This window comes from Dermacentor andersoni, chromosome 5 (genome assembly GCF_023375885.2).
Source record: "Dermacentor andersoni chromosome 5, qqDerAnde1_hic_scaffold, whole genome shotgun sequence".
Taxonomy (NCBI): domain Eukaryota; kingdom Metazoa; phylum Arthropoda; class Arachnida; order Ixodida; family Ixodidae; genus Dermacentor; species Dermacentor andersoni.
The window spans coordinates 138818892-138837085 of record NC_092818.1 but is presented as its reverse complement, the minus strand read 5'-3'; the positions used below and the strand labels follow the sequence as shown (position 1 = coordinate 138837085).

At 44.4% G+C, this 18194-nt stretch overlaps 1 protein-coding gene across 1 annotated transcript; it reads right to left on the bottom strand.

The window, feature by feature from the left end:
* Positions 1–742: 742 nt before the first annotated feature.
* or (AP-3 complex subunit sigma-2 or) lies at positions 743–18087 on the bottom strand. The gene is made up of 7 exons (XM_050178701.3): positions 17911–18087; positions 17533–17624; positions 16887–16998; positions 12281–12352; positions 6224–6331; positions 2305–2436; positions 743–869 (listed from the first exon to the last, which is right to left on the bottom strand). The coding sequence occupies exons 1-6, from the start codon at positions 17977–17979 to the stop codon at positions 2317–2319; spliced, it is 573 nt and encodes a 190-aa protein (XP_050034658.1). The 5' UTR covers positions 17980–18087; the 3' UTR covers positions 743–869; positions 2305–2316.
* Positions 18088–18194: the final 107 nt, after the last annotated feature.

Here is an 18194-nt window from a genome sequence, read left to right as displayed (position 1 = left end):
GCATGAAAGTGTTATTTGCAGGACACCAGGACAACACTGAAGACCCGCCCCTCTCCCCCATACCCCTTTTCTAATGAATTACACTCTTGGGGAATATGGGGGAGGGGGGTAAATTTTTTTCATTTTGTCCAACAAAGCTGGTGGCCACAGTATTCACAGGATTGTGAAGGAAGTAAATGCATGTCACTTCGTGGCATCTCTGCAAGATGGCACCAGCTTGCGATGGCTGCCCAAGCATGTGCCTCTCCTAGAACGTAAAGGAAGCTGGTCTTTAGAGGCAGAAACGTGGTGAAGGGATGGTGCAGATGCAAGAGTTGTGGAGCCGCACTTGGACCCACAAGGTGCTGTATATCCTCGTGAGCCACAGTTTGGTCACCCCTGGGGTAGAACAATACCATCTCTGCATTCTTCTTTTCTAATAGTGGTGCAAGTTCTTGCAACTTTGCCTTTCTTTATGCACACTCTCGCATAGTTAAACCTCCATCAGCCTTGTACATTGATTGGCTATGATAGCACTACAAAAAGTGATTTGTGTTATCTACTGCATGTAAATGGCAATGGTGTAAAATATGATCACACTGTTATGCCCTGTATTACTTCATGATAAACACATTCTATGAATCTTACATTCACAAGCTCTCTTCAAGGTATCCTCTATAGCCTGGCAGTCAACACCAACCTATGAGAGCTGGTAAAATTAGTGTTCTGCACTATAACGGTAGATAAAGAAGGTCGAAACATGTCCTTTCTTGAATCCTTTATTTACAGAAAACAAAGAAAAACACTTAGGACATCACAGTGTAAGAGCAAAATGCACTGGCAGGGAGCCCATAGAGCAAGAAAAACCATTCTCCATGATTGGACATAACCTGCAAGTAAACAAAACATGCCGGCAATGTGACAGTCATGCCTCTCTACAAATTCAAGAGTACTCAGCAACACACGCAAGGAACTGTGTTAATATAGAAGAATAGCTTCAATTAAGGGGTCAATTACATGCAAACATTTGATCAATCTAGATTTCTAGATAATTTACGTTTCTAAGGAAGAAACCTCACAACGTTTGTCTTATGCTAAGAAAGGCTTCAGATGCAGGAGCAAAATGGGACAAATATGGCTACACTATCCTTTTGCAATTGAAATTTATATTCAAGAAGTAGTGACAGTAAGTTCTATAGCAAAATACAATAAAACAAGCCAAATGCACTTTCTCATGCAGAAATGCAATGTTACAAAGTTTCTTATCTTGATGCTTGACTATGATGGTTGTCTCAGAAGTCCTCAGTCTAAGACAGAAAATGTTTGTGGACAGAGCCCACACTTTTTCTATGGTAGGCACACCTACCAAAAGCCATGCCTCAGCATCTTGCATGTGTGCAGCGCCTACAATGATTACGGTTGGTGCGGTGGTGATACGTGCACATGCAGCCAGACCAAACAGACAATATTAAGGCATGTAGAGTGATCTGAATTAATTAATTTAAATAGCGGGGTTTTACGTGCCAAAACCACAATCTGATTATGAGGCATGCCATAGTGGCGAACTCCGGAATAGTTTGGAGCACCTGAGGTTCTTTAACGTGCACTTTTCGACAACACGAATGTTTTCACATTTTGCCCCCATCGAAATGCAGCTGCCGTGGCCGGGATTCAATCTCACGACCTCTTGCTTAGCAGCCCAACACCATAGCCACTAAGCAACCACAGTGGGTGATGTAGGGCGATCGAATTTCTGTCCCTGAGAAAGCAAACTCGGATCAGGATCCATCAGGATATGGTAAAGATGTTGGGAGAGGATGCCCCATTCTATGGCACAGTTTGTAAGTATATGGATTGCCCTATGCAAGGGCGGATGAGCAGTGAAGGCAACCCATGCCCGAAGTTAGCATGTGACAATACATAAGCCGTGTGAGATCCGTGCGATGCAGAGTTCAACCAGTTGAGCTATGCACACCTGGTGGCGTAAGCTCAACCAGGCAAACACAGCTAATATTGCAGTAACAAGTTTATTTTACTTTGCTTCAGGTGCAAATTTTCGGCAGCAACATGATTACGCCGCTGCTGAAAATTTACCCCAGCAGCTAAATAGGATACACTTTGTTACTGCAATATTAGCTCTGTGCTTGTCTGGTTGATCTTTGTGCCACCAGGTGGCTGCACCATGTCGGCCACTCACATTTGCACTTCCGCTCATCCGATAAAACATCGGATGAGCGACAGTCCGCTTGCGTTTACCCGAATGTTGGACACGCTAAAGCTCTCTACAGGTCCCAGAAGGTTTTGTTCGTGAGTCAAGCTGCTTACTGGTTGTTAGCTCTAGAACTTGAGATTTCCAATGGACGGCAGGTCGGGCAGCTTCATGTCCTTGATCTGCTGCGGAAGGTTCATGTTCTTCACTGCTGACACAGCTCTCGCAGGTGCTGCCGAGAGGCCAGCCTGCAGGCGCGACAAACAGTGGGCCATTGAAATATGCGGTATTTCCGCGAAACATTAACTAACATTGTGACATCAGCTAACATTAGGAGAATCATTGGATTACCAGAACTCAATGCACTTGTTTGTTTGCTTTACACTACTACACTGTAACCACTCCCCTCTGTAATGCCATATGGCCCTGAGGGTATTTAAAAAAAAGAATTACACCACAAGTCCCACTCGCACACACACGTGCACAAACACATTGAACACAGTAACTACATATTAATTAAGGTATGAGCACTGTTGTCCCAACATCATTACTGCAAGTGCCTTTCCACACTTTGACAATGGCCTTAGCCAAGTATGAGTTGCTCAATTACAACTGGCAAGTTTCACTAGTCAAGCATTTCCACATTGCACTCCCTAGTGCCACAAACGAGTGACAGCTGCCTTCTCCCTGCAGTTTTTTTTATATGACCTGGATGCAGATGTTCTTGAATATGACAAAAGAAAGATGCTTTATATTTATACATTTAAGCCACCCCAGTATGCACCCTGCACCAAAAGCTACAACCCTCCAAAAGAAAACAAAACCATGCATGTAACTGCACAAATAACTGCAAGGGTGTCCACACCTTTAACACACGTGACCTGGCACAAACATAAATGCAAAGCAAAGCACCAAAAGTAATGCACCATAAGCAAACCTCTTTAGTATGTTCAATTATAACTTCCTTTACTGCTGCTTTTTGTCAATGCATGGTGTTGCTTCAGGGCAATGCGGAGAGCACTTGTACCACAATTTTGCCTTCCAATGCTGCTTCATAGCAAATATTACCATAGCCTTGAAATGCGGCTTTTTGTTAATGCGTGTGTTACTACCGTGCAGAGACATTTCATGGCAAAATTAACATATAACCCACATCTTGAATGCTAGGTGTCAGTTATATGTAAATGCAGTTTGTTATACCATTGCCTTTACTGGAAATTCATAGCGGCTCAGCTCTTGTAGGCTTCAAAAATGACAGTTCACTGTATCATTGATTTTACAGCTGGTACTCTAACACCCAGAGGAAGTTCTATCTCTGTTCTTATCTGTCAGTGAGCTGACAATCCATGTTACAATTTTATGCCAGCTACCCAAATAATAGTGCCAATTTTTTTTGCCTCACCAAAACCATTCTAATCAAGATTTGCTAAGCACACTGAACAATGACCACTATCGGGTGAAATTATACCCACTTATTGCACTTATGCGGAAATAATTTTCAGACCTCATGGCAGCATTTCACAACTCTGTACTGCCGGTAATTACATACGTGCACTTCATTAATCCTCACTTGCAGGGTGCTTCAAGCAACTTGTACAATGCTGAGTATTACCCAAACAGATTTTAAAAACCCTCCTGGTAAGATAATGATTACCCAAAAGTGAAACCAAGCCACTGCCATTTTATTCGTGGCACAAAAATATATAAGGCTAGGGTGGAGAATAGGAAGTGCTTTCTTCATACTTTCTGCATGTTTAATGGAACCTTCTGCTGACGGCACTCGCGCTGTCTTCAGTGCACTCAGGTGCTGTTGTACGTTTGTCTGGGCGCCACGTGTCTGGTGGTGCACGTTAGGCTGGGGCAAACACGTCACGAGTGCCCCACTGTGGAGATTGACAGTGGAGCAGGGTGCGATCCCGTCGAGCAGCATGTGCCAGCAGACGACGAAGAGCAGACCATTCAGTTCAGGTGCCACTTTGTAGTAGGCGGTGACGATGCAAGCTGCTTCTCTGCCATGTCTCGCATAAAACTACTTTTTGTGCAAGAATGCAGTAGCTCAATGGTCAGCGAAGACCACACAGTCTATCATTGCTGCTAACCAGGAGTCCTTACGAGAGCAGCCATCGAAGGTGAACAATTTCATCAACAATGTAGTGGCGTCACACGACGATGAGGTATGAAGCTACAGCATTGGTTTCTACATTTGATACTGTAACTTTCACGGCCGTTGCTCATTTTCAGTTTCGAAAATTCAGGCTATGTCCGAGTACATGCAAGGTGCTGACAGCACAGTTCATAGCCTCATCCCAGTACCCCAAGAATCATTCAAATTGCAAGCATCATTCATCATCTCATAATTGAAGCATCTGTGATCAATAAAGTGCTTGACCTTGTTCACGTTGCAGTGAATCGCGACAAGTACAAGTGCACTTGTCGCTCAAGACAAGATAAGTGGCCTGTGTAACAAAGTGCCCTCTGCTGAACTTCGAATTCAGTATGTCTCTCGCAGAGGGTGCTACCTTCGCAAACTCCCATTTCATGACTTGCACATTCATCTGTCATGCAGCGAAACGTGAAACTCGGGTAGCGTGTGGCGTAATTTTTGGAGCACTGCCATGGTGGCTCAGCCAAAGGTACCGTATGATAACTTATTTCACCGTACAGATCCTACTCAACACCAGCTTTGTGTTACTGCTTTTAGGATGGAATGTGAACCTCAGGCAAATTTTAATTTTAGCCAAACCAAATAGTTTAGCTAGAAACAAAGAGCTTTTATTTTCCAATTATCCTAGCATTTACATCAGCAGAGTAAGAGTACTTAATTTGTGAGTGGACTCCAGCTGGTGCGGCTCTCTTTAAGAGGTAAAGACGGGGCAAGCACTGGCTTTTTCTCTGCTGCTAAGAAGCTACCAAGGCTGCCACTCCAGAATTTATTCTTATTACGTGCCAAGTACGTATTTTTATGAAGGTGAAGTCAGTGCAGTGCTCATTGCATTAACAGCACATGAGACAAGATTTCTCTTTAAATGGTACTGACTAGTGGAACAGTATTGACGTCTTCAGGTGAGACTGTACTTCTGTCTCTTGTCTCGTTGCCGCTTGTCTGCATTGCCGTTTTGAATTTGTCACCACAAACTGTCAACTAGCTGAAACACAAGCCACTCGATACCCATGTTCTTACTTCACTCCTCGCTTCTATTACTCCCTGACAAGGTAACCAGAATGGCTGAAGCAAAGGAGGCAGATGTGCCAGTCCCATTACCATGAAAGAATGGACTCAATGAAATCACTACTCGACAAGTGTGCTCCAGCAGAAAGCGCAGGTATTGAGAGAATAGGAAAAAAAAAAAAAAAAAACATGTCATTGCATTTTTCTGATGCCATACCATTAAAACTTCAACAATGCTCTCAAGCTATAAAGAAATTTGCTTCAATCAAACTGCTTTTGACAACAATGCATGTGACACAATAACTCCATTGGATGAATAGGTTTTGTGGCATCTTGCATCTCAAAGCTCTGTCACTTATTCATTGGTATCTAAACTGAAATTTAAGGCTTTCCTGCTTCTCAGTTGGTCAATGATGAGAAACAATGAGCTGCAACCTCAAACGATACAGCTGTGCACTAAATGTATGAATGTATTGTGGAGTCAATATGGCTTTGCAATGGCCAAGGCTGTGAATGGCTGTTGAAAAATTCCTTATCTTAGCTTGTGAGAAGCAGTAAATTTTTTGTAATGCATTTTAAAGAAATGCATCAGTGTTGATAATTTCCAAACAAGGACAATGACTAGCATATATGAAACACATTGTAACACTCAACCACTAAAAGAAGCCCTACAGCAAGAATGCATAGAGCTTAAATTAAAATGACATTATTGTTGATGTCATTACAGCCAATGAATGTGCATTGTTAAGAATGATTCCTATAGAAATTAAAGTTAAAATATGGGCTCTGGCTTTCACTAGTGAACTAGAGGTGATTTTCTTTGAGTGTGTGTGCATGTGCACGCACACGCTTATGTGCATAGATACCTCTTGCTTCTCAATCTTGTTCTGTTCTTCAATCCGTGTGATGATCTCTGTCATGCTGGTTTCCAGGACCATGCCCCCCATGACAAGCTCGTTGAGAATGTAGTGAACCTGCGTAAAAAGTATGGGAATATTAATCACATATACTGCAAAAGCAATGTGCATTGCATTTCTACTTGCTGCTTCTAGCCTGTGAAGTGCCAATGCCAACTTGTACAGGAAAGACAAAAAGCTGCAAGGCTCTTGCTTAGGTAACCCCAAAGAAGTATAGTAGGTTGCCAGCACAGGTAAGCGGAAACTTAACCATATTTTGAGTCTTACCTTACTTTCAGCAACATCCAAAAGCTCAGATCTAGGGGCTGTATTATAAAACCTATTCTATCAACAACATCCAAGAAGTCAGGAGACACTATCTACCCAAAGCGCATTATCTTTGCTTACATCACTTACAAAGCACATTAATATTCCTAATGAAAGTTAGCTAAGGCAAGCAACCTGCTGAGCAATACAGCAGTCGTAAAAAAAAAAAAATTATTGGGTTTTACGTGCCAAAACCACTTTCTGATTATGAGGCACGCCGTAGTGGAGGACTCCGGAAATTTCGACCACCTGGGGTTCTTTAACGTGCACCTAAATCTAAGTACACGGGTGTTTTCGCATTTCGCCCCCATTGAAATGCGGCCGCCATGGCCGGGATTCGATCCTGCGACCTCGTGCTCAGCAGCCCAACACCATAGCCACTGAGCAACCATGGCGGGTTGCAGTTGTACAATGATCATGGTTCAGGACCTCTCCTGAGCTTATCCCTAATATGTATTCTGAGAGAGAAAGAGAAAAGAAAGAACAAGAACAATACGCATACTAAGTATACTTTATTTACTTGCCTATGAAACAATTAAAATTAACATAACTATAAAGAACACCCCTCAGATATCAAGATGTAAGCTGACACAATATAAAGAGATTCTTCTATTTTTACAGTTAACAACCCAAGAAATGAAACTAGCATTATTATGGTGCAGGCCAAACAATACACCCTGATTGAAAAGACCATACAGCCATTCTTTGCTGCTGTCGTTCTAAAGTGCAGCTTTATGGAGGTTTGATGCCACTTTGAGCACTTTGTACAGTGCGATGCCTGTCATGGAAGAATACCTTGAAAACAGGGTACTTTTGGACACTGACTACAGTGAACATTTATCCACACAAACGGGGTACTTCACTGTCTGATTTGTTCTTCTGGAATTTATAGTATACAGGCAGCACTAACCGTATGGTCAAACCTTGCACTCAACTACAGCTGTGGCTACCATATATCGAAAAAAAATTATGCGATACTGTGGCACTACAGGTTGAAGCAAGAAAGAAAATACAATAAAAAAGGAAATACAGAAACAAATGCACAAACATGCAGGCACACAAGTGTTTCCGAATTCATGAGGTTGATGCTCAGCCAACTCATTATAATTATTTATTTTACAATAAGGTTGCTAAAAGGAGTTCCACAAAGGTTTACACGCGGCACTGTGGCGATACCAAATGTGAATATAAGAAAACCCAGCAATGCAACATGCACTATTGCAGCCCTGAAGTGGCCATGTGACCTGGAGAGTCCAGCTAGTGGACTATCCATTTCGGCCGCCGCTGATGTGCTCATTGGATAGAGCTGTGCGAGCAAGGAGGAGACGAGCGGCCCCAGCCAATCAGCGGCAGTTGAAATGGACAGTCCACTAGGTGGACTCTTACAGAATACCCCCCCGCCAGGGCGGCAGAATGTGCAGCTGGCTTTGGGAGAGGAGGAGATGAGTGGCCCCATTCAATCAGCGGCGGTTGAAATGGACAGTCCACCAGGTGTATCCTTACAGAATAACCCCCCTCCCCCCCAAGCCGGCAGAATGTGCAGCTGGCTTTGGGAGAGCCATTGCAGAATACAGGCCCACGCATCGGTTATAGCGGAGACCTTAGAAGTGCTAAGCTCGAATGCAGTGAAGTGTTTGAAAAGCATTGGTCATAAGAAGGCATTGCACGGGCATAATAGAAGCAATTGCAAAGTCTTCGGTAGATTTTGGGCGGTGGCAAACCAGACCTCCGGGACTTTCAAAGGGTGTGAGAACAGCCTTACACCGTTTTGCTGCTTTTGATGTACAGGTTACTTGGACTGGCATACATCTCTGAAAATATTTTTCAAATTGAGAAAAAAAAAAAAGAGAGAATGAAAACTTGTATGCTTCTGTTTCAGTGAAAACTGTGGTTAAAGAATGCAAGTCAGGCTGTGTTGTTTGTTTGGTTAACGAATATGATAAGTATACTGTAGAACCTTGGTAAACTGAAATTACTAGTATGTCTAGTCCATGTGTTTGGGCACTGTTTCTAAGCTGGTAACGAGCCGGGTCTCGTCCAATTAATTCTTACGCTCTGGAAAGTTCCTCCTTTGGCTGCTGGAGGCATAGGAATTCTGTGTGTTGAGCAAATTTGAAAAATGGTGGCTGCCAGTCGCGCATTGCGCCCGGCTCAGGCATGCGTGTTCTTGAGAAACGGGCCTCACTCGTCTGACGGCATGACACTTTGTGGACTCATCTGGTCTACAGGAGGTAAAAAATGTGCATTGTCTGTTGCAAAGGTCGAAGCACAATTCACAATAAAACGTGCAAAGAAACAAGCTTCTTGAGTAAGGAGCGTGATATGGGACTTTGCATCATACCATGTTTTGTGATCTGTCATGTGAAAGCAACACCCTAATCCATTCTTCAAACACTTTGACTTTTCTCATTTGCAAGCCTTCCTCAACAAATGTTCACTCTAAAATGTACCTGCAGCATTGAGCGGTTATTTATTTATTTAGTTTATTTATACAAAATACCCCTAAAGGCCCTCACAGCTGAGGGTATTACATAGGAAGGGGAGGGGGGGGAGGTACAGGCAGTTGATCAAAAATAGAATATACCACAAACTCATTGAGAAAAAAGAAAACTTCAAGCACACACCACGTGATACTAGAAATTAAGTACCAAATACTGTTAATTCCGACAAGCATAATGATGATGAAACTGATGATGGAACTGCTTTTATCAACTCTGAAATTTCTAGTCCACGCACGCAGTTCTTGTTCTTTTTCTTTTGTATCTTCAAACGCAGGTTGTGAATTTAATGACCCCATGTCAGATATATTTCAAAAGTGCAAGAAACTTGCAATCCAAATGTGCAATAAAAAAACTTTTTTTTTTCTGAGTGCCTTTATGGATTTTTCGCCAGCACTTAAAGGGTTGAATGGAATTGCCACTTAGGCCGAACAACAGCCTCTAAATTGGTTGGTTTTCTGCTTGAGTAATGAAAAAAAAAAAAGGAAACTTACATTAATCACAAACAAAATCTTTGCACCTCTCTAAACGAAATCACAGCAGCAAGTTCTAAAAAAAACTATTTATATCTATTTTATTTTTTAGAATACCTGTCACAAGCCATTTTAATTAAAAAGGCAATCGCAAAGACTCAAGCAAGTAAATGCTTGATCAATTTTTAATGCATAGCACATGCAGTGTGGACAGCTTCGTGGCACCGCAACAACCAAAATTTCAGACACCTTACAGCACACTGTTAGACAATTTGGACTGCATGACTGCATGCCAATTCAGTCACTGAGATGAATAGTAAGACCAATATTTTTGCTTTGATAAGTTGCTCGTGTCTCCTCAAAACCAAAACTGCAGTGAAGCCAAGTTAATTCAGAATTCAGCGACCATGCTCAAAAACCAAGGGACAAACTAGCTGCTACATCACTTATTGGTGCCTAACATTTCTAGCAGTGTTAAGAGTGTGTATGGCATATAGTACTGTACACCAGCACATATTTCTCAGTAAATGGAACTCCTGTTAATTGGAATATACAGTCGGGGTGGACCACATGCAGGGCATCAATGTGTATCGAGGGGCTTGCTTCGGTGGGGATGCCGTTTACTGCAAGGCATGACATTTTGACAAAGGCGTGAAAACGGGGCTATTCGGATGTTTCTTTCCTCTGTCAGTGTTCTTGGAAACGCCGGAAGAGTATAGCAGGTCTCGGAAAGAAACTGTTTGTTATTTGTTTACTTGTTTTCTTTCTTTCTCTCTCTCTCCCTCTCTCACTTGGTGTTCCAAGAAATGCAGAGAGAGAGTGAGAGAAATGGTCATGAGTAAGTGATAGCATAGCTGACACAATCAGGTCGCTGGGTTGTCATGATCTGCCGTGAGGGGATTTGGAAGGTGCAAACAAAGGGTTAAAATTGGGCTCCCAGCCCTTCAGCACCCCTCAAGATACAGGAAACGTGCTCTGAACTTTAAGCTCTGCTGAGTTGAGTGCGCCAGTCCTAGTGTAAACAAAGAATCTGGATGCACGAGTGGTGCTATGTACTACTGGCTATGCTGAGTTATTACATCAGATTCATTGTAAAAACACTATAGCACAAGTGTCTATAGCATCCCATCTGTGATGGAAGAGGAGAAATGACAATGGCAACAGCTGAACAAGACCCGTTTCAGCACCAAATAAGCTGGTCACACCAGCTGGAGAATTCGGTGCTATGAGGACTGGAACCGCTAGTATAGCAGCAGCCCAAATATGATCGGGACTGAAGCAAGGTACCCATATTTTCTCATCGCGAGTTACTACATTAGATGTCCTAATACGTGAACATTAAAGGACTTGAGAAATATGCTCACGTTATGAATGGGAGCTTAAAGGCTAACTGAAACGAAATGTAGCTTTGGCTAAGTTAGTTAGCAAGTAGTTGTATACACGATTGAATCAATCTTGGGAAACTTTCAAGGCGAGTAACCGGCCAATTTTTTTAATTCGGAGCCTTTAAATAGCACCTTAGCAGACAAACTGGACACCTGATGGTGGTGGATATGATGCAGATACCAGAACATGGACTCTGAGATCATCAGTGTGCTGCAAGCATAAAGTTTCTCACTATATTACATAAAGAGACATCTGGCGCTGCCTGGAATGCCAGCATATTGTGACTTCGGATTGGCATCATTCTCGGAGACCTGATACCTTCAAGACGTGCTGGACAAGCACCATTCCATCTGTCACAATGATTCATTTTCTACTAAAACAGCACGTAAAAAGCTGTTTTAGCTTTATTATTACACAAAAACATGCTTTGTTTATTAATGAAAACTTATTATTGTATGTACAACTATATGAAATGTAAAAAAGTACCAGTGGGCCACTAGAGTTGGAGGACAGACAAGATTTGTGCTCGCTTTCGAACAGTTTGTCGTCTGTTCTTGCTTTTCTTCGCTTGGTTATGCATTGTAGGTGAGTAAACTTCACTGGAAGACGTAATATGCGTGAATGAAAACCTTTTATGAAGATTTTAAATTAAGAACGCATCATTTGTGTAGCCATATCCATGCTTTAGATGAAGCCTTTTACAACACAAGCCAACACAAGCCTCGCAGACACATATACTGTCATTCCCATGACAGCACAGCGCCCCTTAGGAAACTCCTATAGACGGTGGTGCCAGATTTCCCTCTAGGTGTTATAGTGAGAAACTCTATGGCTGTAAGCACCTCCAAATCTCGGAGGTCATGCCCAGGCTTCATGCAGTTTCTCAACGTTCTAGGTTCTGTGCCATTTCTGGCAAGCAGTAACCCGGCAGCATTTCTTTTAAATTTCCATTTTTGCTAGCTTTTTGGGATGTATCCACTCACACTTCAACCGTGATATACTGCAGGGAGACTGCTTTTTATTTACACTATCTGAATCTAGGCATTTTATGTGGTCAGAAATTTTGTTGGAGTTAGTTGCATAATGAATAAATATAGAACTGAACAAATGTCCACAATCTGTTCAGCTTAACAAAGCCTGCCTTAAGACCGAGCCTACTGCCCTTTTTAACAACTATCTTTGCTTTCCTTACTTTCTGCACTTAACAATGCTGTGGCAAAACATCTACACACTTTTCAGGTGCTGCAGGACTGCATGGAGACTAGAAAACTGCTGCAGGCCTCTCATTTAGTCGAGTGCCTGCATGTTAAACACCTGTGGCCAAGTAGTGCAGGAATAACTACCTTGTCTACGTGAAAGATCAGGTCCAATTCACAGACGTTCTCAAAGCACTTGTCCAGTGTTTCCACGAACACCTGTGAAATACAACAACACAAAAACGATGTCAGATGAACACTTCAGGAAGATGGTGCCAGACACAGCTCAGTGTCCACCACAATTATAACATGGTTACAGGTAAGACGGTAGACTTCAAAGCACAAGCAGCTGTTCAATTAGTTTTAAAAGACAGACTTAAAGGCATGTCGACATGTTTTTTTCTGAGTCCTCTTATTATTTTTAGCATTTTATATGACAAGACAAGACCTTTAAACACTAGAAATAATACTGGCAAACCTCAGAGCATCCTCAATAATTTAATATATCTTTTTTACAGCCAGTTTCGGCTTTGTTTTTACTGTGTTGTGATGTCATGACACAGAAGGTGGTCTTGCGGGAGAAGGACATTATGGCATTTTGACACTCACACCACCTCTCTTGGTCATCTTCTATGCTGCTACATCTGCCCTCACATTGAGTAGCAGCATAGGAGATGACAGGGCATGCTGGACTAATTGCCTGTAGCGCCCTCCCTTGGGCGGCGCCTAGAACTTGGATAACACACGACTACATGAGAAGAAAATAAATACGGCGCCTGGTTGTGGCACGCGAAGCCACAGCTCGCAGTCTTTTTCCGGCATCGATTCAGGTCAGCTGTCTTTCTCCTTTGCTCCTGAGGAATAAGCCTAGTGGAATAAGTGGTGACCTAGGACATGACGACCGATTCGCCCGAACCTTCCACGGAACAGGACTCACATCCGCAGGACGTCTCATTGCTGCAGCTTCGCTTCCTGCACTTCTGGCAGGAACTCACAAGTTTGGTTTCACTTGATCGAGGTTAAATTTTGCCTCTACCGCATCACCTCGGAAACGACATGCTACTACCACGTCGCCTCAGTCCTTCCTCCTGAGGTTGCCAGCGAGCTCTTGCACGTTCTCTCTGCTCCACGGGCGCTACACCATATCAGCACCTCAAGACCATGTGCTAGAGAGATTCATGCCGTCGGAATGCACCCGTCCATTACCGAAGAAGACCTTGTTGCTGCTTGCTGGTCAGCAAGCTCCTTACCGAAGAGGACCTTGCTGACCGGCACCCCTCCCAACTGCTGGGCTGGATGCAATAGCTTCTCGGGGAGTGTGACGTCCCCACCCAACTCATTGTTGCTTCGAGTGCTTTTCCTCCAATGCCTTTCCCAGCCCATCTGCATCATCCTTACGGCAGCTGGCAACGTCACCCTTGACTGCCTGGTGGAGCTCGCTGACCAGGTTCACGAGGCAACCTTCCTTTCCGTTGCTGCTGTCTTACCACCTAAAGACCCGACAATTTCGCGCCTTGAGGTCCGCATCAACGAGCTCACCACCTCAATCGCCGCGCTCCGGAGTCCCCCACAGGGGAGTCGTTTGCCTCGTCACGGTTCTCGCACTCTTCCGCACATACATCGATCTCGGAGTCCCAGCTATCTGCCTCTCTGCTGGTACCACCAGTGTTTCCGACACTGAGCCACAAAGTGCACGCCTCCCAGTTTGTGGCCAGGAAATGCCCACCGAGATCACCGACAGCGGCATGTAGTCTCATTTGTTGTCCCAGCCGGCTTTTTATGGTAACTGACAAGTTCTCCGGCGCCCAGTTCCTTATAGATACAGGCGCGGAAATCAGTGTGGCTCCCCCAACTAAGGCTGATCGTTCCAGGTCATCATGGCAGTTTCTTCGTGTTGCCAATGCCTCGTTTACAGCGACGTATGGACTCTGATCTTTTACCCTCATTTTCAGCCTCTACCGCACTTTTTGATGGGTCTTTGTCGTCGCAGACATGGTTCACCCGATAATGGGCTCGGACTTCCTCTCATACTTTGGCTTGGATGTCAGCATGCGGCGTAGTCACCTCACAGATGGTCTGACTCGTCTGTCCATTTCTGAAGTCCTGTCAGAACTTGCTCCCATGGGCACCCGCACGCTGATACCTTCCTCTCCTTTCAAAAATCAAGGGAGATTTTGCGGAGTTAACAAAGCCAACCAACCCAATTCAGCCGCCTAAACATATGATGACAAACCACATTGTCGCCTGTGGTCCACCAGCAATCACTCAACCACCCCGCTTGTTTGGGGACCGTCTAGCTAGCGCCAGACAGAGTTCAACCACATCCTGAAGCTCAGCATTATACACCCGTCATCCAGTGCGTGGGCTTCTCCACTGCATTTAGTGCCCAAGTGTGATCCCAGTGACTGGCATCCCTGTGGAGATTATCGAGCGTTGAACGCCAAGACTGTCCACGACGGCTATTCACTGCCTCACATCCAAAATTTTACATCACGCCTCAACAGCTGCACCATTTTTAGCAAAGTGGACCTGGTTAAGGCATACCACCGAATTCCCATCGAACCTGTAAACATAACCAAGACCGCCATCACGACGCCCTTTTTTTTTGTTTCAGTATGTGCAGATGCCTTTTAGACTCCGCAATTCGGTTCAAACCTTCCAGCGGTTCATTGCTGAGGTCACGCAGGACCTTCCTACTATGTTTGCGTACCTTGATGATGTCCTCATCACTGGCCCTACGCCTGAAGATCATGAGCACCATCTGCGTGCTTTGTTCCAATGTCTACAGCAGTATGGCCTGGTTGTGAACGCCTCCAAGTGTGTTTTCGGCGCATCTGAGCTCGAGTTTTTGGGCCATTACGGACCAACCAAGGGTATACGCCCTCTCCTCCCATGTCGAGACCATCCAGAATTACTCCCAGCCCACAACACTGCGCCAGCTACGACAATTCCTCCAGCTAGGTAATTTTTCCAGGTGCTTTATACTGCACTGTGCAGGGCTGCTTCACCCGCTCACTGACCTCTTCAGTCAACCACTGGCTCGTTCTCTGCCATTTCTCGGTCATCAGAAGCCCAGGCCGCCTTTACTGCTGCCAGACAAGTAGTTGTGAATGCCGTGCTTCTTATCTATCCGTGCAGCAAGGCCCCACCTCGGTTAATGGTGGATGCCTCCAGCGTGGCCGTCGGTGTCGCGTTACAGCAGTGCATCAACTCCGATTGGAGACCTTTGTCTTTTTACTCTCGGAAGCTACTTCATGCTGAGACCTGCTACAGTGTCCTCAGCCGAGAGCTACAAGCCATCTACACTGCGATACAGCCCTTTTGGCATTTTCTGGAAGAATGCCAGTTGCACGTGCTGACTGATCATAAGCCACAAGCATACGTTTTCCACACCAACTCATCGAAGTACGTGTCACGCTTTCATTTCTGTGTGGGTATCTCACTTTGGTTGTCCTGGCACCGTGACAACAGACCATGGATGCCAATTGCAGTCCTCCCTATTTGCTTGCCTTAACCGCATTCTCGGCACCAGACATTGCAATACCACTGCTTATCACCTGTGTGCCAACACCATGGAGGATTGCCTTCACCGACAGTCCAGTTTCGACTTTCAGTCTAGGCGGGAGGGGGGGGGCGGGGCCTGTAACGCCCTCCCTTGGGTGGTACCTAGAACTTGAATAGTGTGCGCCCGCATGAGAAGAAAATAAAGACGGCGCCTGGTCGTGGCACGTAAAGCCACGGCTCGCAGTTCTTGTCCGGCATTGATTTGGGTCAGCTGTCTTTCTCCTTCGCTCCGGTAGCATAAGCCTACATACCAAAACAACCTCCACCTGACCACTGCCACGGTGTGACGCTATGAGCCCACTGGCCGGCGAGATGCTCAACTTTTGGGTGGAGCCTTGCCCCTTTGCCACCTCCACTGTGTAGCTTTCAGTGCACTAGTGGATACGAAAGGAGGGGGAAAGCTGCTCATTGGTATGATAACTACGTCTTCCGTTTCTGCTTGAAGGAGATGAAACATTTTTGCGACAGGATATTCTTGAGGCAACCTCCTTTAATAGTGGGGCCATTATGTGCTTTGTTAGAAAAGTGTTTCAGGGCCCCTTTAAATTATTTAGGGTGCTCTAGGGCTTGCCAGTATCTATTCTAGGGTTTAGAGGTCTAGGATCTTCATTTTAATGCAAAAGAAAAAGAAAGAAGAACATATCATGTCAGTACTCTTCCAATGGCTTCAGAATTTGTGATGGCGAATATATGGTAGTTGTGAAGTACATTATTGACTCATCGCATTTGTGATTTGATTGAGAACTTGCTAAACTTAGCACAAAATGCCTCCTTGAATTATATTTACTAACGAAGAGTGAACACTGGCTTGGGTTCCGCTGGCACATAGCGCAAAGTTCCAAGAGAGAAAGTGTGAAAAGTGAGACAAAAAACAGCGGTTACTTCCCCAACTCCTCCCAATAACCCGGTTTTCTCCAAAGTCCTGCAGCACTGTCCAGACTACTCAAACTGTATGCAATGACTGCTAAATGAAGACTATTACGACAATGACAACAGCGGCATAGCACCTCATGATGCGGTGCAACGGATGCATGGACAAAATACTGTTTTGAACTCTGAACTGTTGCCGCAATAAAATGTTTCCTGCATATGGCACTGACATCTAACTACAATGAGATAGCATGTGGACACTACAAGCTGCTGCGTGCCGCAGCACAACGCAGTTTAACAGCTATGTCAACTCCTCTACCTGAATCAAGTCCAGGATGCCGAGCTCGCTTTCTGACGAGTCCACACAGAACACAAAATACAGGGTTGCATAATGCCGGTAGATGATTTTGTAATCAGACCCTCCGATGAGCCTGCAATGAAAAGCATCAAAGTGAAATAGTTAAGACACTACTTAATATTTACGGAGAGGGCTACGTATATGAAAGGCATAAGAACAAGACATTCGAGCGCTACAGTTTGTGAAGCTTACTGAGGCTAACACTACGACAACTCGCCAACAAACCACACTAGCCGAAATAATAAAATAAAATAAATTATGGGGTTTTACGTGCCAAAACCACTTTCTGATTATGAGGCACGCCGTAGTGGAGGACTCCGGAAATTTTGACTACCTGGGGTTCTTTAACGTGCACCTAAATCTAAGTACACGGGTGTTTTCGCATTTCGCCCCCACCGAAATGCCGCCGCCGTGGCCGGGATTCGATCCCGCGACCTCGTGCTCAGCAGCCTAACACCATAGCCAACACTAGCCGAAATAAGTGACAACTATACGGGCTATCTACTCTGAGGGTTGCCCTACTTCTTGCTTAGGGCAAACAAGCATTTTCCATATGGGTACACAACACCGCTTTGCGCTCCGAAATATGTCGTGATAGTCTACTTACGTTCCTCCCTCCAAGAAGTTGCAGACATTGTCGTCTCTCTTTGAGACTAGCTGGAATGTTTCCCGGATGACCTGTTGCTGCGCGTATTCAGGCTGGAAGTCGTAAACACACAGTCGTTAAAAAACAACAAAAACGACAACGTAACACAATTAACAGAGAGTCGAAACTGCGCTAAGAAACTTAAACACCAACTTTGTTCCTAGGGATGTCGTGTATCTGACAAAAAGTAATGCGTTCTCAGTAGCTTTAGAACGCATAACACAAGCCGCTCTGATTTACCAAGTAACGGAATGCTAGAAAACGGTATTTATGAACTTCTGAACATAATTCTACAGATATATAGCGGAGTGCCGTAAGCTGAAAACAACGCGTACTCACATAATACTGGTAAAACTTTGAAAGCCTTGGCTTCCCATGGTTATTGAAGACTAAGATGGCTTTTATCATTGTCGATTAGCAAGAATTAAATTTGCATTGTTTAGGAAGTACAACACTTTTGTAACTTTTGCGGGGCACAGCGCAAGCTACAGGAAAGCGCAACATGCAGCAGACAGGAAAAGACGTATCCGTAGCTTCTGTGCCGTAGCCGTAAAAGGATCCATTAGAATCCACAAATGTTTAATCATGGTTGCCAGTTGTCAGTGGAGGCCTCCTAGACATGG

Coding starts and splice junctions, on each gene's coding strand:
- or (XM_050178701.3), bottom strand. CDS start 17,979: ATGATAAAAGCCATCTTAGTCTTCAATAACCATGGGAAGCCAAGGCTT. Junction 17,625..17,910: donor CAAAGTTTTACCAGTATTAT/GTGAGTACGCGT, acceptor TACGACTTCCAG/CCTGAATACGCGCAGCAACA. Junction 12,353..16,886: donor GCATCCTGGACTTGATTCAG/GTAGAGGAGTTG, acceptor TGTATTTCACAG/GTGTTCGTGGAAACACTGGA.